The sequence below is a fragment of the Megalops cyprinoides genome, chromosome 15 (genome assembly GCF_013368585.1).
Source record: "Megalops cyprinoides isolate fMegCyp1 chromosome 15, fMegCyp1.pri, whole genome shotgun sequence".
NCBI lineage: Eukaryota > Metazoa > Chordata > Actinopteri > Elopiformes > Megalopidae > Megalops > Megalops cyprinoides.
The window spans coordinates 19,492,156-19,514,735 of NC_050597.1; the positions used below are offsets into that span (position 1 = coordinate 19,492,156).

General features: G+C 42.0%; 2 protein-coding genes and 1 long non-coding RNA gene across 3 annotated transcripts in view; 2 read left to right on the forward strand and 1 right to left on the reverse strand.

The window, feature by feature from the left end:
* Positions 1 to 122: 122 nt before the first annotated feature.
* LOC118789676 lies at positions 123 to 677 on the reverse strand. Its single transcript, XR_005005470.1, has 3 exons — positions 624 to 677; positions 342 to 381; positions 123 to 207 (listed from the first exon to the last, which is right to left on the reverse strand). It is a non-coding gene; the product is annotated as an uncharacterized LOC118789676 (long non-coding RNA).
* Positions 678 to 2,913: 2,236 nt separating this feature from the next.
* Positions 2,914 to 8,028, forward strand: tbxtb (T-box transcription factor Tb). The gene is made up of 7 exons (XM_036547041.1): positions 2,914 to 3,211; positions 4,068 to 4,332; positions 4,518 to 4,652; positions 4,909 to 4,970; positions 5,082 to 5,143; positions 6,418 to 6,550; positions 7,324 to 8,028. Exons 1-7 carry the CDS (start codon positions 3,006 to 3,008, stop codon positions 7,592 to 7,594), a joined length of 1,134 nt encoding a protein of 377 aa, XP_036402934.1. The 5' UTR covers positions 2,914 to 3,005; the 3' UTR covers positions 7,595 to 8,028.
* A 9,137-nt stretch (positions 8,029 to 17,165) lies between these two features.
* The window catches only part of pde10a (phosphodiesterase 10A), an 83,375-nt gene continuing 77,960 nt past the window's right edge, over positions 17,166 to 22,580 (forward strand). Inside the window, exon 1 of the mRNA XM_036546831.1 lies at positions 17,166 to 17,874. Within this exon, the coding sequence (XP_036402724.1) occupies positions 17,790 to 17,874 (85 nt within the window). The 5' untranslated portion in view covers positions 17,166 to 17,789. The remainder of the gene's footprint in view (positions 17,875 to 22,580) is intronic.

Genomic DNA, 22,580 nt, shown 5'->3' on the forward strand with positions numbered 1-22,580 from the left:
CTCATGCAGAATATGATCATTCAGAGATACAAAAATAAATATATATATATATATATACAAATTTATTCATTTTTGAAGATAAATACAATTTAATTACATTTATTGCAGAGAGATTGGCTTTTAGTTCCTTGCAATGTATGTGAAGAGATCCAGTTGATTTTCTTCATTTTTGTCCAGTGAAGAAAATTTTCCAGCCTTGATTGAGATCTGAAATAGAAAAAAAAAGTCCACTGCTGCAACTGAATGTAAGAAACGTTTGGTCCACTCATCAAATGTGTGTTAAAAGTCACAATTTACAATGAAAAAATACATTTATTCAGGCAGCCTGAAACTGTACCCACCTGCCAGAGTATTTTCATTCTTAATTGTCAGTTGAACATTCTGTGAAAAAAAATATTCCTCTAAGTTAGTAGTAGTAATAATACTCTTAGGCCATTATTTTCACAAGTGTCCACTACTGATAATCAATTACCTATATAGTCGACATAAGGTCGACCGATCTGCAGTTTGACAGCTATGGAACAATGTGTCAGACATTGATTCATATGGCTATACAAGCTTTTGAACTTGTGTTACTGTATTTACAGAAGTTTTGGTCATCAAAAGAAAGTTTCGTAATTTACCTGGCTAACATAGCCCACCATTTGTTGAACTGCATGCAGAGATGACCGTATTCTCCGCAAAGCCTGTAGCTCCTGCTGTAAACATTAAATGAAATGGGTTTCAAAACACAGAAACAGGTAGTTCACTCGCCAGCAAACTTCGAATTAGATAAGTATGGTGTGAAATTAGCTATCAGTTACGAAGATGTACCTTGCTTGCTGGCTAGCTGGCTACTGATTGCTTGTAACTTATTTGATAGATTTAGAATTCCAGTACACGGCTGCAGTTGAATCACAGCTAGCTAGCATTAGCTAGTCCAAAGTAATGGCCTGGTTTATTTTCTAGCTCGATAATCGTTACAACTTTACCTGCAGCTGACGAAGTTCCTTCATTTCTGCAGACTCATCATGATGAGGTTTATTGATTTCAGACATCCCTTTCTGTAGGCATCCGCTTTCTGTTCTCCTGAAAACGAGTTATGAAAGACGCACTCCGCTTCCTGTTTAAAAGTTGGCGCCTATGAAGATAAAGGCTAAAATAATCGAGTGTAGATATATCTCAGTAGTGAGCCGTCTGCATTCTTACAACTATATACAAGTTTATGAAATTTTAATATTCTTGAAAGCTATATTGAAGCTACTTTTATTACAATTTGACTACTACTTTAAATGTTTTCGTCATTAGCCTATATCTACTAAATTGATTTAAAAAAAAAAAAAAAACTTTTTTGAATTAGGCTGGTTGAATGAAAAATAATCATTTGGATAACTTTTAATTGACTTGAATAATAATAAAAACACATTGAGTATGCTAGCTATAGATCGCCTAACAGTCTATAGTGATAACAAGAATAATAACTAGGCCTACAAGAATTAATTACAGCGTTGTGTTTTATTTATTTTTTTGTGACAACAATTATTCTCATATTTGTAATTGCATTATCTGTGTCGTAGATTGTATGATTGGCGTTTCGGTAGGCTATTTATTTGGGAGAATTGCTTCCAGGAACAAATGTAAACAAACGCACTTACAAAATGAAGAGGCCCGTATAATATTAATAAAAATGTGCTTCGTTATAAGTCCCATCATTGGACCTCACGAGAAGATACTACCGCTTATTAATACAATAATAAAGTATATCAAAGCTTACTTAAAAAACAAAGGATTAGTCGGTTTTAAATACAATGAGACGACTTAAACAGGACTGTTGAGATATAAGATTTGATTGTTAGAGGACACAGTCGATTCTCAGCGAGTGATAGTAACTGAGCTGGACTGCATAGCCTATGGTGTCTTCAACAAGTCGATGTCAAATGAAAGGGTGCACCTATACGCAGTCATCCCTTTTTATGTGCAGCGCAGACCGTTTCCTTTTTAACAGGCTTTGTGCTTAAGTGCGTTGTATGGACCGCTGTAAGTTTCCTGCGCTTTGTCACTCCAGCACAGCGATTCCCGCAGGCTCTGAAGCTAATAAACAACTTAAACAATCTCCACGGACCGTATGGAAGCACAAGTGTATCCGCATCGTCTGCCTCTTCACACTTTGATAAGATTAGCAAGATGTTATATCGATGGACACTATGCGTTCTGGATGACTTTATATAATCTTACAGGATTCCACAACTTTTCAAGTTTGCTAATCAGCACTTCAGATAAGACGATAATAGAGTATTTATTACATATGCATATAATTACCACAGGCTATTCTGTGTTGCGGATACAATTCAAGCTGTATAGGCCTACTTAAAATAAATTTAAATGTAGCCTTATCTTATTTGAGATTTACCTGGAGATTTCTGTTTAGGGCAAAATACATCATGTGATTAAAATGTTTGATAATATTATACATTGTGATTAATATTATATTGGCTTTCATGACATAATATTACATAGAATTTATAAATATTAAATAGATCATTCTCACGTGTAGCACACGCAACGGTCGGAGAAGCTGTGGCCCAGCTTCAAACAATTTAAAAGTCGTAGCCTACAATATGAACTGGAAATGTCTTGTTTCCCTGTTGCAGGTGTGGCTTTGATATAGGTGTAAATATTTACAGATTTAAGTAAAGTAGTTCTATTCAAATTTGCTATGGGCAATTGACTTCAGACGGTACTTTCCATTTTGACTGATATGGCCGCATCTGTCCAATGACGAGCAGGAAGGTCCACATCAAAGCTAAGTCCAGCCAACCAGCTTCACTCCAGCACGCCGTGCGGTGTCGTGAGGGTGCCCGGGGAGTATTTAATTGGAACTAATCAGAGTGATGATTCCAAGCTGATTTTTTGTTGAACCATGGGAATATACTGACTGGACTGAAAGACCGTATAGCAGGGTTCACAAGCACCTATCTTGAACCAAAAGCTAACGTTTTATCATAGCCCTGGAGATTTTGGACAGAATGGCCTCCAGTTCAAGCGAGTGTCCAGGGAGGAGTATGCAATACCGAGTTGACCACCTTCTGAGCGCCGTGGAAAACGAATTACAGGCGGGGAGCGAGAAGGGAGACCCCACGGAAAGAGAGCTCAAAGTTAGTCTAGACGAGAACGAACTGTGGCAAAAGTTCAAGGAACTCACCAACGAAATGATAGTAACCAAGAATGGCAGGTAAGTGTACGGACCTGAATGCGCAGCGTGTAGGTACTGCAATAACACTGTATACATTTGTTATATCAACATATAATTATATAATTTTTATAACTGCTCTACATTAGGGCAGAATTTATTTGGTAGGCCTCACATTACATTTCGATTCATGGCGTGGAAAGCAGCATCGGTCATCTTTAAATTATATCTCATATTTCTATTAAGAAATATATATGAATTATGTTTCATAATTAATAAATTAATACAACGAGACTTACGGAGTAATGTCTTCATATATGCAATAAAGTAAACGAGTGCTTGTTTACGATGTTTAAATGAAAACCTTGAAGGACAAGTTATCTTAACATTACATACTATTAAAGAATATTAGTATGTAATTTTAAGATAACTTGTAACAAATGTCTGGTAGTTATGCAATGTTTTCTACATGTTACAAAAAAAGCTATTTAACCTATTCGGCATAAGCCTATTCACCTGTAAATAGGCTACGTATAGCGTAGATGGTCACATTGTAGATATATAAAATTACGGGGTTGATTATTCTGTCGTTGGTATTTTATGCTGCTGTAAAATCTAATCGTAAACCCGTGTTTATTATTTGTTGTCAGGCAGAAGTGTTACATTGTCTACAGCTGGCATGAGTGCGTCTGCAAAAAGTTATTGTTCGTATATGTTGAGATACTTAATAATGCTACCCTCCTCTCCTTGGAGGATGGTAATTGTGATTGCCGAATAAGATAAAATATATATCGTGGATAGTCTAATCCTAAAAGACATATGACACATTGCTCAAGTGGCGTCCTGTTTTTACAAAAATGAATTACCATCATTCCAATATTTTCCCCCGTGCCCACAGGCGGATGTTTCCTGTGCTGAAGGTGAGCGTATCAGGACTGGATCCCAACGCCATGTACTCGTTTCTGCTTGACTTCATGGCAGCGGACAATCATAGGTGGAAATACGTGAACGGAGAGTGGGTCCCCGGCGGCAAACCCGAGCCACAGGCCCCCAGCTGCGTGTACATCCACCCAGACTCGCCGAACTTCGGAGCGCACTGGATGAAAGCCCCAGTTTCCTTCAGTAAAGTCAAACTCACGAACAAACTGAACGGAGGTGGCCAGGTGAGATAACTTGCTCCTTCTCTGGATTAAAAAATTAAAATTAGGCCTACTAAATTGCATCATAGCTCCTTTTGCTAACCAGTTTCAGTGCTGGTTCATGCTCTGGCTGTCATCTCCGCCTCTGGTCTAATTTGGTAAATGTAGATAACATTAAAAATATTTTTTGTTTCTACGCTTTCCCGCAGATTATGCTGAACTCTCTACACAAGTATGAACCCCGCATCCACATAGTGCGGGTCGGCGGCCCGCAGAGGATGATCACGAGTCACTCTTTCCCGGAGACGCAGTTCATTGCAGTTACCGCATACCAGAACGAAGAGGTGAGTGCGCGTCTTGCCTCGTTTATAAAGCAGAATTGATGGATTCTACATATTTATCCTGGGGTAAAACGCTATTTGTAATTGTACTGAAAGAAGATCTGTCTGAACACGCCGTGCCTTGCAACAATTATGCGTAAATGAATGACACCGTTTAACAACTTGTAATAATGGCGGAACGTAACACTTCAAAGTAAAACGAATTGCCTTTGTAACTCTAAGATTATGTCCTAAATTTAATTTTCGGTTTACCCGGCAGATAACAGCACTGAAAATCAAATACAACCCATTCGCCAAAGCATTTTTGGATGCCAAAGAGAGGTACGATATATTTTTTTCAATATACATAAGTTATTCCTTTTTGTGTTTTTTTTTGTTTGTTTAAATAATACATCCAGTGAATTGTGCATAAATCTTATTTTCTCTTTATAGAACTGATCACAAAGACATTATAGATGAAGTTGGGGACAACCAACAGTCTGGATATTCCCAATGTAAGTTTCAAATGACAGCTACTATACTACTGCAGTCACCTTTTTTCACATTAAATATATGTTGCATGTGATACCAGGATGTTGTTACTGATGATTGCATTATTTAAATGAGAATCTCTGGAAAGAGACACTGAAAATAAAATGATAATTGCTCCAGTATTGCATGGAAAATATATGGACACCATGAAAAATGCTTTGGGCTCATTTCTCACTTCAAGGAATATAACAATATCACGATTTTCAAACTCTGTTTCTCCTATCTTTCCCTTCCTCCCTTTCTTCTCTCTCCTCAGTAGGTGGTTGGTTCATCCCGGGCACAGGATCGCTCTGCACCCCTGCGAATCCTCACCCCCAGTTTGGGAGCCCCCTGTCCCTGTCGTCCTCCTCACATGGCTGCGACCGCTACTCCACACTGAGGAACCCGCGCTCTGCGCCGTACCCCAGCCCCTACACCCACAGAAACCCATCGCCCAGTGAGTGTCGTCACCCTGTTCCCCTCTCTAGCCTTCAAACACCCAGGTCGATCCCAATCCCGAGGGGGGCCTCTCTCGCCCGAGCGCCCTCCCTGGAATACTCTGCATTTCTCTTCCCTTAGCGCAGACCACCTGCTGAAGTCATAAACAGCCCCCCCAACAAGCACGGAATGCACAAACACCCCTCAGCCTCTGGGCCTGGGTATACGGTACAAGCCACACACTAGAAGTCAAAGGGTGTGTGTTTAACCTAATGGTTAATGTTGCAGGTTAATTTCCCAGGTCGGGTACTGCTCTTATGTCCTTGAACATGGCTTATATCCATAACTTATATATCAGATAATATTTGAGAAAATATGTTAATTATTTAAAAGCATGAGCTACGTACATTGCACTGAATGAGGGTGTCTGCAAAGCAAATGGTTAGAAATGAGCAAAAGATAGATAGCAATTAGATGGTCATGAAGGGAGCAATACTGTCAATCCATGGGATTTGCCAACCTAACATAATATGTTGACTATGATAGGTGACCTGGAAGCGATTATGGACAAGAATAGTATTTCTGAGTAGTGCTATGGTGTTGTGAACTGTAGTTGTGTCAAGAAAGTTGTCAATTCAAATCCCAGGTGGTGAACTGCTGTCATACACTTGAGCAGTTAACCTAACCTAAACTACTTTGCTAAATATCCATCTGAATGCATTTTGCTGTACATGTAATACATGTAAATAAATCATAATAAGACCGTAGAACGTGGGTTGACAAAGGTTTCTCATGTGTGTTGCCTTTTGCTGTCTCACAGATGGTTACACAGACAATTCATCTGCCTGCCTGTCCATGCTGTCCTCCCATGAGAACTGGTCCAGCCTACAGATGCCTACCCACTCCAGCATGCTGCCCATGGGCCACAGCACAAGCCCTGCCACTAACTCTAGGTCAGTCCACTCTGCCCCCAGTCCCACCCATACCCTACTCTCACCCTCACCCACACCCCCACTCCTCTCACCCACACTGTCACCCTCACCCACACCCCCACTCCTCTCACCCCCACTCTCACCCACACTCTCACCCTCACCCAGAACCCTACTCTCACCCTCACCCACACCCGCACTCTCACCCTCACCCATAACCCTACTCTCACCCTCACCCACACCCACACTCTCACCCTCACCCATAACCCTACTCTCACCCTCACCCACACCCACACTCTCACCCTCACCCATAACCCTACTCTCACCCTCACCCACACCCGCACTCTCACCCTCACCCATAACCCTACTCTCACCCTCACCCACACCCACACTCTCACCCTCACCCATAACCCTACTCTCACCCTCACCCACACCCACACTCTCACCCTCACCCATAACCCTACTCTCACCCTCACCCACACCCACACTCTCACCCTCACCCATAACCCTACTCTCACCCTCACCCACACCCACACTTTCACCCTCACCCGTAACCCTACTCTCATCCTCACCCCCACCCTCACCCTCACCCCGACTCTCACTCACACTCACCCATAACCCTACTCTCACCCTCACCCACACCCCCACTCTCACCCTAACTCTCACCCACACTCTCACCCCCACCCACACCCCCCCACTCTCACCCTAACTCTCACACACGCCCACAATCTTACCCACACCCACACATATCAAATATATAACATGCATAATTAAAATCTGTCTGCTTCTTCCCACAGCCAGTACCCCAGCCTGTGGTCAGTGAGTAACTCCTCGCTCACGCCAGTGTCTCAGTCCAGTGGGATGTCCACTGGTCTGGGCTCCCAGTTCCTGCGAGGCTCCGCCAGCCACTACCCAAGCCTCTCCCACCCCAGCACAGGACACCCCTCAGGCTCTCCGCTGTACGACAGCGCTGCCCCAACGGACATGCACGAGGTCTCCCAGTACGACACATCCCCCCACACACGCCTGGCCACTGCCTGGACACCTGTCACTCCCCCTTCCCTGTAGGGCTGCGCACTTCCACACATAAGACAGCCACCCACAGACTGAACATCGATGTCTCAGAAATGTTACAATCTATAGGAGCATCTGAAAATATGTGATTTTGACTATGCATGAAGAAATGCTGTAAGACTTGAGGTGAATATGAACTATAAGCAGACAACACCATACTGAGCTCTTACCTGCTTTCTTGATGTGACCCGAGCACATTAATAAGCTAAAATGTTTTTTTTTTTACTTTCTGTTCCCACTGTGAACTGGGCTGAAGCACCACATGAACATATGCGTTGTTGTGTCTTGACATATTTGATTTCAAAACACTGGCGCAGCATCTGTTCCCTTCAAGGGTGTACAGTTGAAGAGTCACAGTATTCTTCACCCTGTGTTTATCACAACTCTGAATGAATATTTCCTCTTTTTGTTTAAGATATGATTTAAGATTAAAGCACCCTTTTAAACAAGGAGGCATTGAAGACTATGCAAAACTATCTTGAATTATTTATAATTTTTTATAGTTCTGTAGCATAGCACTTCTTTGTGCTAATTGTATAAACCATCCCTAGCTTTGTCCATATTGTAAATATGAATATAATTTTATTTTATTGTTACCTCATGTTGAATTTTCCCATGTAAATTGTTTACATTTGTTTCATTTGTGTTAATGAAGAAGAAAGTCACTTCTGTTGTACTTGTGAGCTGATACTGAAATGAACAGTAAACAGTTTGTCACACTTGTGGCTCTTTGTCTGGTCTTCTTTTTGATGAGCTACACAGTTTCTTACGATATTTAGTGTCATTTAAACAAAAACAGTGCTGTCTCAAATGATTGGCGTGAGCTTTGGGGCTTCTGCAAACTTTTCCTCTGAAAGTTTATAGAGGGACAATCTCCTCTGCTTGTGGTCTAAACACGTTTCATGTGAAAAATGATAAACGTGTGATAGCAGTAACCTGTTTGCTCAGCAGAGGCGCCCATTCAAGACCACTTAACGGGGCTAATTCACTGCACTCCCACCCTGCCTCCTGCCCCTCACTGCTGCCCTGTAGCTGCTGGCTAAGCAGTGTACGTGTTTGAAGTGCGGGGTGACGAGGTCACGGGGGGGTTCAGTTCTGAGCAGGCACGAAAAGCACACTCACTTTGTTTGACTCATCTGGAGAGGGAGAGAGAGAATGTTCTTACTTTCCCTACCCCGCAATAACAGCCAGTAATTCATCACCCCACCCTGAGAGCAGAGAGTCCAGACCAGGCCTTTGTGTGCCTCTGACACACACACAAACACACACACACACTCTTCCTCAAAATAGCTGGAAGTCACAGAAAATCACATTTCCTACAGAGCACAAATATGACAGAGAAGGGATGGGAACTATTAAGTATGTTTCTTGAATTTTTTAAAATGTCTGTATAACATTATGGTGATGTGAAATCTGTTTATGCTCATGTATGCTAGTTAACTTTTATTATAACCTGTGTCCAGGGCCACATAAATATGAGTACTCATTCATTTGTGGTGCAGTAGGAATCTAGTTTCACACTGCTCCTGTAGAGTGTTATCTGCTCCACTTCATTTCCCTGGTGTGAGAATTTTAAGAATTCTTACCTGAAGAAAATGAATACATCATAAGTCAGTTATAAGACTTTATTATCCCAAAGAACAATTTTCATGAACAGTGACCTACTGAGGCAAAATTCAGCTTCTCGCTCAAATTACTCAAAGCCGTAGTTTGCACAAACTCATGGGAAAAAGCCACGCTGTGAAGTAGGGTGCTCCTGGGCCACTTTGAACACAGGTAAACCAAATTTTTACCATCCCATCAAAGTTAGCTGTTTCACATTGGGAACATTTCTGTGGCGGCTCCGCGCTTTTTCCCTGGATGGTTAATGACGGGTGCTGGCCAGGCCAGCTCGACTCTGTGTACTTTCCGCTTATGAGAGAATTCTGCTCACATAGGTGAGGAATTGCATCCATCTGTGGCGGCTACGATCTCAGAGAACTGGCCGCCCAGGACTCAGGGAACGCGGCCCAGCGTCTGCCAAGACTTCGCACTGTCTAGCATGGCGAGAAACCGCGCTGATTAACCTTCGACTATTGGACTGTCACTGGCTCTAATTCACAGGCCCATGAGACAGGGACAATTCTCTCCGAATTAATAATCACCGCATTTCTGCCCTTTTGCTTCACAATGGCATCTGTCAGGCCTTTTTTCACATGTGCTAACTGTTTGTATAACTAATACAGTATTAATCTTCTGATCAATCTTTATTCAGCCCTATTGCATTACATAAACTCTGTGTAGCTATGCATGTGATTAACCACACCTTTAATTAGAACATAGGAATTATTACGTGTTTCTTAGTTGCTGTGTGTAAATATAATCTAAAAAGGACATTCTTCTTTTGCTCAGTGTGATAAGGTCTCGTGCTTTCAGAGAGCAGTTGACCGCTAGCAGTCAAACTACAATTGCCACACCTGATTTTGTGCCCCCTCTATCCACTAGTAGTATGCTTTTGGCTGTGTCACAACCTCAATTTAAAATCTGAATATGCCTGTATCCCCTTTAAACTGTCTCAATTTTCTTGAAGTGATGTAAACAAAGAAAACCAACAGCTGAACAACTGTCTTTTTATTATCAGAGTATAGAGGCAGGCTTGTAGGAAGCTTGTTTTTATCAACAGAGACCTTGGTTGACAGGACAACGCCACATCTCTCCTGTTCAGAACACCTGAAGGACAGTGGAAAGTGAGTGATGCTCTATAGCTGAGTGTGACTCGGGTGTCAGGTGCCCTGTGATGGTGCAGGAAGTGAGAGTAGTTGGCCTACAGGTCTGAGGTTAAAACTGGTGGTGTTGATACGAAAAAGTCTACATCTTGGGGAATGGACTACAGGGTCACTTAATCTCATCACACAGAACATAATTTCTCTCAGTAAGAGAAATTATGTTCTCTTACTGAGAGAACATAATTTCTCCCCATTTACACAACCTTGTTCTGGAATCGCCAACATATTTGGTTCATTTCACCACAACAACCTCTGTACTCACACAGGAGCACTGAAGTGAGGCAAACTCAATCCGCTGATTTGCTCACACACAGACAAGGCACCACTATGGAGTGGGAGCTACGCCACTGGCATCACCTGAGCAACTTGCTGGTTGAATCGAAGGGTGCCTGGTGAGATGAGGAGGCCCTGACCAAGCTACCCACCTCTATATCCACAGGAATGTGGCCACTTTGTTCTGCCACTGTGGGATTGCAGTCATTTTTGGGCAAATAAAATGGCCCTTTTTAAGTGTGGGCCACAAAGCTCAGACCTTCTACAGTGACCATCATGTATTTTATCTGTACTACTGGCAATACAGTTGTATTTCATGGCAATAATTATGGTAATATTTTTTGGTGTGGGGAAAAACTTTTTGAAGCCATTTAATTTTTTAAAAAAGGTCTCACTATTGCCATCTACTGTCAACCATAATAAAACCACAGTACCCAGTGCCTAACTTGAGCCAAGAGCACAGAATACTATCAGAATAGTAAAGTATCTACATGCTAACAACCATGGGGACAGGGACAGACAACCTATATGGTCAGTGTAAAGAAGCTGCAAAAATGCATATATTCTCCAGGCATGGATTTTGGAAAAAGGGTTATGGTAAATGCACAAGTTGCAAGAATCTTGTGCATATAAAATATATCAGAAGTTTTTATGACCTTGATATTTGACGTTTTTACTTTACTATCAATGTGCTTGTGAGTAATAGTGTGGGAAAATTAATGAAGTTTAATTAAAATCCATGCACACGCAGCTAAGTTAGTGTTTGACTATATTAGAAATTATATATATACATTTACATTTACATTTATTTATTTAGCAGACGCTTTTATCCAAAGCGACTTACAAATATATATATATATATATATATATATATATCTGTATGCGTTTTAATGATCCTTTAAGAATGACAGCTTTTGTATCCTATGTGCTTGACTTTGTGACATGGAAAACCTGGACAGGGTTCTGGAGACTAGACAAGATCATATTTTTGTTCATTTTCATTTTAAATTTTCAGTTTCAATTTATTGTATATTTAGTTTTCATCAAAATCTACGTATCATTGCTGACAACCAGATTCATCTGTTTCTATGGAACCTAGTCCACGGGCAAAGCAAATTTATGTGTTAATCCGCGATCAAACAAGTTCCTGAAACAAGAATATTCATCTTTTTTAAGGCGCTGCACAGAGACCGAGCAACAGGGGAACGACGGCAATAATGGAACATGTCCATTTTTGTCCAGCAGGTGGCAGAAGAACACAGACGGTTTTTGTATCTTGCTCATACTTGCATCACTTGTAAATTCATTGCCTTTCAACAGATAGCGCAGTAGATCACTCTAATCTGCCCCCGAGTTTGCCAAGTATTTACGGGAAGAGCTAGTCGCCTGACTTTGATATGGTGTCGCCCGACGGTAAATAGTTACTGTGATGGTTGCACTTGCCATACATATTGGAAATTCTATATTTTCTTCTTTTGTGTCTGCAACCCCTAAAATTGTGACAATCTATAAGCCGAAACCACTGCGAGCTTGCTTTGCTTATGGTTGTACGAGCACCATCACCAGTTACCATATGCTGGGAATAATACTCAGAGTTAAAGTGTCTGTGAGCAGAAACAGAAAATACATTGGCTCCACGAAGTCTTACATATAGACTTATATATAGACACAACTGTTAACGTACGCCATCTGGTGGACACAATGTTGTGACTTAGACCATTACCTAAACTGCAAGTAGGACGAGATATGCAAAAACGAAATTTGAATTTCTACAGCCATGACTGGACAAACACACGCAAGAAGCAGACACAGAAGAATCAATTGTTTAGTGGTAAGACTAATTTGGGTCCTGTTTTGCTTGCGCACCACGGTTCCCCACCGTCAAGCTCCAAAAGAAATGACTTCAAGTGTTACCTACTTTTCATTAAAAAAAAACTCCCATGTTAATCACTTTTATGAAAGGTTCATTTGTTATGTATCCTGATACTCACTGTTGATCAGTGAGCATTAACAATGTATGTTATTTATGACCTTGGATGTGTGGAGGTTAATTCAGTCAAATGTAAAAAAGGAAGTGTTGAACTCTGCCATCTCACTTTTAGCTTGAAAATTTCTTTCCCTGTTCCTGCAACCAAACAAGGGTATACAATTTGTTTTCTGGCCTGTACACTTTACAGTGTCACAGTATTATTTCTGGAATATTATACGTAAGCTAGATTTAGTGTGTTTGCACTCTTCTTATACATTAAACCATATTTAATTACATAGCTGCAGCTGCATAGCTGAGACCAATGAGGGGATCCATCCCAATGGGTATTTTCATTGAGGCAGGTCATGAAATGGAAGAACACAGCTGATTTCAAGTTTTGGACTCAAAATTGCCTCTTTATCTTGATCAAGACCTTCATTGTCAGTGCTGTGGATCTACCTGTGCCTCACAGTATTGCCCATGTAATTATGTCTGGATTATTTAACATGCTGTGACATGCTGCTGTGTTCTAGTGGTCACAGAGTTTGTGCTAATAGTACATGAAGCTGCGTGTGGTGAAAATTTTCTGAAGGCCGGGGGTTTGAATTTTAGGTGGGACACTGCTCTTATGTCTGCGTGGAAGGTTATAACTGTCCTCCAGTGAACATGTTGCTGTATAAATGCATCATATTTATGTTCACAATGTAGAGTGCTGGCTGCCCTGAATAAGCAATAAGCAGGGGTGACACTGAGCACATGACGTCATGTAAAAACACCACTGGTGCAGTGCACTGGACTCAACTTGACTGTACACTGAAATAATTCTGTAATGTACAGGAAGTCTTTTTCTCATCCTTATCATTGTGACTAAAGTGGAGGTGGAGTGACATGGCTGAGAGTGTGATCCCATAATGAGAAATACCAGGGGGGGCACAAATTACAGGGTGGCATCACCCAGGCTGAACATGGGCTGTTGGGAGGTGTTTGTGTGAGTCTGGAAATTCACTGAGGTGCGGCATGGCAGACAGACAGCATACTCAGACCTTGAAATCAATGTCAGGAGGCATTTCTTCTACAGGGGAAAAGGAGATATAAAAATGTTAGGTGAAGAGAGGGTGGTCTTGTGGAAGATGACCTCGTTTTCAAAGACAATACTCTGGCTCGAGGGATTTATTGCGTTCTTGCCTGCATCTAATATCCTTCTGTCTTAATGCCAAAGGGTGCTTAATTGCGACCTATCCTCTGTAATCATCTCATCTTATCTGTCTGATCTATAATGTTGGCACCGGCTGCACGTAAGGGTATTCCTATATTTACAAGCCCGTGCAACCACAGACCAATTCACACTCTCCCAGACAGAACGCATTCCTGTGCACTACGCGGTCAATATTAGTGATGCATGTTGTATTTTATTTCTAAAAGGGAGGCTGGGGACCTTCACGAATGTACAGAGTAGGCTACTGATAATTGTGTATCTTTAAACATACAGGCAGGCTTGGAAAGAGGCGGATAATGCACGCGTCTCCTCAGCGGAGTTCCATGGAATGGGAGGCACGCGACCCGGCGCGCACAAGCCAGGCATTTATAATGATGTACTGCGCGAGGCGGTCTAGCGGCACAGCTACAGACGTCATAGGGGCTGATACTTTGGCAACACACGAGCCTTATTAATTTCACGTTATTTGGAGGAGCTCGTGTCTACCAAGGGCGAAACAAAACCATTCTGTCTTCATTTTGCATGTATTCATTTCCGTTAAATCCCGAGAGTTAAGCTTTGTGTAATCTGCTCCTTACAGAGTAGAAAAAAACAAATGCGTCGATTGTACTTCTGTGGCCGCTGCCAGAAAATTTTAAAACAAAATGGCACTCCGGTCCATAGACTTAAATCATGATTTAGCCACGTGCAGTAGCCCATATACTCATTGTGGACAGACTGAGGGTCAGCAATTATGGAAATGCATCATTTAGGTAACTAACAATGCTGCCTGCTTAATCACCAGGTGGAATACCTCACATATAACGAGAGAAAACACGTTACACCGAATAACTGCAATGTGTGCACCATTAAATAACACAGTATTGTAACACATAGTAGCTCTGTTTATTCGTAAAACAGGCCCTGCAGTGTTTATATCGATATAACAAAATATAGGCCGACGCAGATGAAAAATCACCAAAATACAGGGATTTAAAATGCAACTATATGCATACTCATCTTGTGCTCCAAAAATAGTACATTCGGGTGTGTCGTGATTGGTTCTGTCTATGTCTCTGTGGAAAAAAAATAAGAATAGCCTAAACGATAGATTGTCCACTGAAGATCAGCTGGAATTTCATAAAATAGGGAGGTGTGGCTGGCAAGAAGCAAACGCATTCAAACGCATCGGGGTGTCTCTTGCAAATGGGCTACCGTCTTCTACAGCAAGGTTTCTTCATAAAACAAAAGGAATCTACTTATGAAATACTTAATATATAGAGCCCCGTCTGGTCGTATTCATGCAACAAACAGCATCGAGAGCACAAAGAAAATGTAGTTTTGTGCCAGCTCTAAAATGCCCCGAAGCCTTGATTTCCCCCCGTAATAATCCCATTAGGATCCTATTGAAAAAAGCTCCCTCTGTCAAAGCGGGAGCATTGACGCAAGCAGCTCTGACGTCAAGAGCTGCAGTGAATGGGGGCAAAAAAAAAAAAAAAAAACCCAAGCGCGAAGAGCGTGTTTGCCTACAGACAACACTGAGGGCGTCACTGGCATAAACGAAACTGCCAGGAAGAAAGACGTATCTGCATGAAAACCGCACGGGGTTCTCAGAGGAGAAGATACAGCAGGCTAGACGATAAAGCACTGAATTGCAAAGCCATGTCTGTGACATTACCCATCTGCCTTCACAAATATAATCCAAAGTATGCATGTGAGACAAATCAGGTCGTAGTTTTAATCAAGATATCATGAATAAGAACATGATCACGTCGGTTTATTTCGTTTTAGATTGTCATAGCATAAATGTATATATCCCTATGTTTTCAATGACGATGAAAAACTGTCGATTTCATGCACTGGAACTTGGTGATGAAAATGCTAAGAGCGCCTCGCAACCCGACTAGAACATTTTCTACCGCCTAACTTGCATGCATTACCTATCGATGGACAATGTTCCTTTGAGTGTACTTTTAAACAGTACTACGGAAATGAGGTGCTTGACCAACTAGTGCATGAAATAGTTTCCTATTTTTTTTTCTCATTGATAATGGCACAACAGGTCTTTGTACGCAATATTTATTCAAAGAACCCATTTCAGTACTATTGCAAATTTCATTTTGAAGGAAGAAACAACGAAGGTAAAGTGATCCCAAAATGCACAAATAGCTATTATACGATCCAAATTACACACATAACCACCTTCTTGTTGCGTGAAAACACACTGGCAAATGATGTATGTGTTTTATCACCATATATAATGAGAAATACGGTCATCCTGAAGCCCCATATGAAGTAATTCTGAGACGTGAGTATTACAAAGGGTTGGTTTCAGAGAAAGGTAATGCGCTTCTGTTGTGTCTGCTTTCCGTTACTGCCAGAAATCCTCTACTTCTACCAGCTACGCGAAGCAGAGTAGCACCTGTTTGAATCACTAAACCGTGCTCCGCTAAACATAATCATAATGGGAAAGCATGAGCTAGTTAATGTCAAATGAAACTATTTGAAGATAGTCTTTTTATCTTTGGTTGTGATATTCTTTCTCCCCAGAAAGCACGAGAGCTTTTTAAGGTTTGCATGTGTACAGGGGAGTGCGTGTGTGGATAATATGAGTCGTGCCGAATTTAAAGGTTCAGGTTGCTTGCGTAGGATAAGCGAGGTTATCGTTTGAGTCAATCTGAATTGCAGCCTTGGCACCGTTTGCGAAGAGAGCTACTGACGTCAAAGCCTCCTCCTGGACACGAGAGCTACCCAAGTGCTGGACCCCCTATTTACAGGCAAACTCCTAAGTTACACGGTGCCGTCACAACAGAAAGCTAACTCTGGGCTCAGGGTATTCAAAACTATAGAATACTGCGGTGAAAATCAAAGTGCCTCAGACCGATGCTGAACCATGCCCGTTTGGTCGATCTGTGTCTCCCTGGCAACTGGATTAAGAAGTTTTATGAAGAGGCAGTCAAAGGCAAGTGGATCATCTTTAACACGTCGGGGGACTGACGATTTCGACCATATGAACGCAAAGGTACTGTGCTCTGATTTCCCGGCGCTTAAGTTTGGTTCTCTTCTTTGTATAAGCGGGGTGATGAGGGATCAGACAAGATCCTTTCCCGCGGCACAGATGTTAAGAACATCTGCCACCCGCTGCTTCTCTTGTACACGCCACGGCAACAGTGATGTAGACATTTTCCGGTGTCAATTTTGAACACTCTGTTGCCTCTTAGTTGAAGGGGTTGCTCTTCTGGGGGCTGCAGTGCAGTATGTGAGGGAAACAGAGTGGAAGGGCGCAGGTTCATTCACTGTGTAGCTATTGGGTTTATATATTCCCTGTTGACCACTGGGGAGGCTTGAGTCTGCCTGGAGATCTGTTGCCCGTGTGCGCCTGAGCGTTGAATTCTAGTTGGTTTACCGCCAACCATGCAAATGACTGCAATGAAAATGCTACAATCGGCGAGTAAAACTGAACGAGTGACCGCCGTGTTGTGTGTGCTCTCACGGAAACGAATGCTACAGTTCAGCAGCACGACGCCTCTGATGCACACTTTCGCGCAAAACACCGTCCAGTATAATCCCGGGCACACGTGATCAGCAAATCGCCGCCGTAACAATATTTCTCATCTGCAGCAGCAGCAACAACAACAAAAAAATCTTAGCTTGTTTTTGTCCGAAAAGACATAGCTAATCCAACAGCAGTTGTGTTGCTACATTTTGATAGTATCTTCTCTCATCTCAACGTCTGCAGAGGCCGAGCGCTCGCGCACCTGTCAACTTTCTCCCCTCGCGCTGGTTTGGTGGAATACACAAAAGCGCAGTTGATAGAGCGGAGAGGTCCGAATTAATGGGCTTGCGGTTTGTTTGGATTTCTTCACTACCCTCTGCCTGTCGCACACACTTGCGCTGCCAGTTCAAAGTGTCTCGTTTTCAACCGCCTCCCACAGCCGCCTTGGAGCCAAACCTTGCAGGAGGAGGCATAATATTGAAAAGGATCAAATGTCGAAGAAACGGAAAAGTCCTGATGATGAAGGAGGCTTCGCAAACGCCGAGGGCTCTCCGCGCGCGGGCGCAAGTGAACAAGGTAGGAACTCACACGCCACAAGCACGCATGTTTCAGCGAGGTATCACCGCGGATTGGATCATGTTAATGTCACGGGAGGATATGTGAGGAATCCGTGATATATGCACCATACGTTTAACGTAGTTTTATTTTTTACGTATTGACATTATCATTCATGAAAGTGCAGGTGCCAGACCATGAGGAAAAGTTATGAATGCCTTTGGGAAGCGACAATGTAACTGTAGATTGTTTATCCAATAAAAACAGATTGGAAAAGAACAACAAAGAGCTGCCGAAATCTCAGTCTCGTTTCAGTAAGTTTAAAGAGGAGTGCATTCAGAGTGCACCTTAACACAATATAAAGACGTCATTTAATTACGTCATTCCATTCCATCAGAAATGTTTGACACTTGAGGTGATCTTTTCTCTGTTTATACGCGTGCGCGCGCAGACAGCACACACACACACACACACACACACACACACACACACACAGGGCTTTGTAACTTGCTGTGTAAAGACAAAAAACAGAGGAAAGCCAGGTCATCTGCCATTTATGAAATCACTGACGCACCTTGTTGAAATCATTAAATGAAAAGAAAAAAAATAATCAGTTACAGTATAATGTGTAAACTTGAGTCTACCATCTGTCATATTATTTTAAATGAAACACCACTGTAAAATGTGGGAAATACTTGGGATGCCAAGGGAATTTCCTTAGAAACATTTTCGTCCCTTGATGCAGAGGGGATTTCTCAAATCAGGTAGACAGTTAAGGCATTAGAGCCCCTTGAGGTATCCACTTAACCATCATTAATATCAAAAAGATGTGAATGTGTTAATGTCCAGTCCCTCTAACAGAGGGTTGCAGAGTTTGTGTCTGGGTGTGGGTGACTTACGTTCTCCCATATACCACGTACTCTCCTCTAGAGCACCCTAGAACTCCGTGCTGCCTGTTGTTGCACTAAATTGCCAGCGCGTTAACACAATGTGTGTCGTGAATCACGTCTTTTATTGCTGCAGAGATGCTCTGCAGTTTGACAAGGAGTAAGCCACCTCCTAAGAGATGACTGTGGGACTTGTATATTTAGTGTGATAACAATCAGGGAAACAGAAATCAGGCACTGAGTAGTATGTTTGTGCTTTTTTGGTGTTCTGCATCACTGTATAAAATCATAAAACGAATATAAAAGTCCTACACGCAGGAGACTGGTTTGATTTTTGGAGCAAAGAGATAGCAGCGCTTATAGCCACATGGGCAGACTGAGGTGAATTTTGGGGTTGAATAATGAATTTAGCTTGAAAAGCTACTGTTAGCTTTGACACTCACGTCAGCTAAACACCAGGAAGCTGGTAGAGAAAAATCATATTACCTCAAAGGAAACTACATCAAATTTTCAGTGACGCACGACAAACTAAAGAGCACTCAAGTGCAGATGTTATGAATGCACTCATCTCCAAGCCATTTATTGGGAGCTGTACAGGTACCACTGTGGGCAGTACTACAGCAAATGTGAAAGCACTGCTAGATGTTTTTAGAAGGTGCTCTGACTGTGGAATTATTGGTTTGATTCAAAACACCAACTGTTTCTAATAAACCACTTCTGGAACTCTTTATCAAATAAATACTTTGCTTTAGTGTCTCTTCAAAGTGTGCAACCAACACCCAAGATGAAGACATATGAACCGTCATGTCCACTGTGGCACATGCTAATCTGTTTTCAGCTATGTCTGGCTGTACAAAGATGTCATACAAGATATTCTAATTTACTAAAGGAATTGGCCAGTGTCCCACTGGCTCTCATGAAAAGGAAAATTATAACAGCGTCAAAGAAGAAGTAGCAGAGGTGTACAACAGATAGAGGACATCAGTTGCAGGATAGTACTGTGTGGTATTACTAGATATCTTGACCCTTGACCATGCATAACAAAAAGTATTAGAAGAGTTTACTAGTTACCCTCATGAGTGTCATGTATTTGACTTCCGGCGTCTGTTCAACCAGATATTTTCCTTCGTTTAAATATTTAAATTCTTGCGGATACTTTCTTGAGATGTTAAAATAGATTTCAAGCACACATTATGTACATGAGTAATAAAGTGATAACAATAAGGTAAGCACCGATTATCATACAATAATTTTTTAACAAAACAACTTGGCTGTAAGTGTTCTTGAGAGTCCTTGGTGCAGTTGACTTAAAGACTGGAACCAGAGCCTTGTGTTTTCTGGGTGAACAGCACCATGCCTGTAAGACCTCAGAGCCAGCAACACCGAGTGCGTGGCAGTGCTTGCACGTGAGGCATAACCTTGCAGTTGATTCCCAGCCATGGTAGTTTGGCTGAGACCCATGTGAGAATCTCCCTTGGCTCACGTGAGAGGGGAACTGGGTACTTCCTGCCCTGTGGAGCAGGACATCTGCTGCCATGAGGATTGCACAGCAGGACGCCCCATTGCCAAACCCCTCCCCTTTTGCTCATTCAGTAATAGTAATGACTTTCATTTATACAGCACGTTCCATCCTTTTCAGAGGTCTAAAAGCACTTTACAGTGAATGCAGTAACTGACTGCTGAAAGCAACAACCACTGGTGTGAAGCACTCACCTGCGTGATGCGCGGCAGTTTTCACCAATTTTTTTTACCAGAATGCACATCGTGCATTCCTAAAACAGAGGGGGAGGGGCTGTATTTAGTTAGTTAAATGGGGGAATGATGACCATACCATCTGATTGGGAATTTTGCCAGAACACCAGGGAATCTTAAAAAATCTGGGAAGAGAACCAGAAGTTCCATAAGACGGTCAATGACCACAGCGTGTCAGGAGCTTGGTTTAAAGTTACATCCAAAATCACTCATTCCGTGTCCCCTGCAGCACCGTGTTCACAGCATCACTGCTATGGGGGTCTTTTTTTTTTTTACATGATACAAAAAAGAATACTGTCCCGTTCTTTCTCACCAGCATCACTTCCTGTGGCAAGTTTTTTTTTTCCCAGAAGGTCTCCCATCCAAGTATAATACAAACCGAGTCCAGCTCCTCTTAGCTTCAGTTGTTTTTTTTTTTTATAACTGTAGCAGGCTGTGGGGTAGTATGACTGCTGATATGCCACAAATGTTTGTCTTATAAGGCTAAAGCCTGAAAATCTGGGAACTTGACCAGGGATTGTCTGTGTGAAACAGAGGGGAGGATGGTAGTTCTTTTTCATTGCACAGATCATATTAACGGCAGTTATGATGCCATTGTTGCAGTAGTGTGTAGGCCTGCATGTTCTAGCTGTGCTCTGTTTTGTCCTACAAGGGCTTCTACGGTCAGAGGAGAAGGTGGAGCATCATGGTAATGAGATTCATATCAGGGTTACAAAAGGGTCATTGTCCGGCCACTGGAGTAGAGACTGGAAATGAGACCTTGTGTGGGGAGCCAGACATATGGAACCATGGCACATTTTCACTATGCCACGTATTCACTGCACCACATGCTACACCAACACACATCCATACACATACACATACTCTCTCTCTCTCTCCAGCATATTCTTTTGAAAAGCAGCCTTGTAGAACCTTGAGTACAGCAGATACTATCTGAGCATAGACAGTTGGATGTATAAGCACCTGCAGTACAGTGACACCAAGCTGTTATCAGTACATCAGATCTGTTTCAGAAGCTTATTGTAGCTAATCCACATCAGAACAGATGCAGAGTGCTATCAAGTTGGCTTTACTGAAATAACCATGCCTCATGCAGCAGTGATCGTATCTATACGTTTGATTTGTAAAAATCAAGGAATGTACAAAGCTAATTCTGAAATGATGAATTTACAATTATATGAATTCCCCAATTACAATTATAACCTCAAATCATTACAGCATTTTTGTGGTTTTAAAAAATCATCCCGTTTCTTGTCCTGCAGATTCATGTTTAGGGTGAAAAAAGGGTTGCGAAAACATGCTGTGGAATCCAACCCACCTTTTCTCTAATATTTTACATATTTACAACTAGCAGTGTACTGTATTAAAATCGTCTGTGCTTCGTGCGAAAGAAATCCGCAGTGTTATGCTTTTGTTGTTCGTTTCATTCAATTAATAGCACGTAGATAAATCGATGGCTTAACATTTTCTTGAGGATTTATGTTTCACGGACCGTTTGACGTGGGCGCACGAAATGCAGACGTATAGTAGCGGCCGTGTGAGCGCGCCCCGTCTCGAGCTGCTGGAAGCGGGCCCGCGACACAGACAGATTGCGACCGTAGCTGCCACACGGTTGACGTCACGGTGCTGGCTCGAGCGCCGGCGCCGGCGTGCCTGATCTGAACAGCTCGTCCTGTGTTTCCACGAGTCAACAGTCTTTTTACCCGGTTATCGAAAGCATACTGGCAAGCGGCTCGAAAACCCATTCATATTTATTTGAGCCTCTTCAGAGCGACTGCGACGAGCAGACGACCAGTGTTAAACAAACAATAACAATGTTGTAGAGATAGACAGTGCTCATGTTGAAAACCGACTGAAAGTGCATATAACCAGGTTCATCTGCCATTTTTTTCTGATTTCTGATGTATAATAGCCTACCATACCCTTTTAGCTCAATAAATGTATTTAGAATAAAACAAAGTGTGAAAACAACAGTTTTGAACAAAAACATTTTTAAATATACGTGGCAATGCAGTATATTACTAGTTTAACTTAAGAAAACCAGCACCTCATGTCATGTGTGTATTTGGATAGTGGATATGGATTTAG

Coding starts and splice junctions, on each gene's coding strand:
- tbxtb (XM_036547041.1), top strand. CDS start 3,006: ATGGCCTCCAGTTCAAGCGAGTGTCCAGGGAGGAGTATGCAATACCGA. Junction 4,333..4,517: donor AACTGAACGGAGGTGGCCAG/GTGAGATAACTT, acceptor GCTTTCCCGCAG/ATTATGCTGAACTCTCTACA. Junction 4,653..4,908: donor CCGCATACCAGAACGAAGAG/GTGAGTGCGCGT, acceptor TTTACCCGGCAG/ATAACAGCACTGAAAATCAA.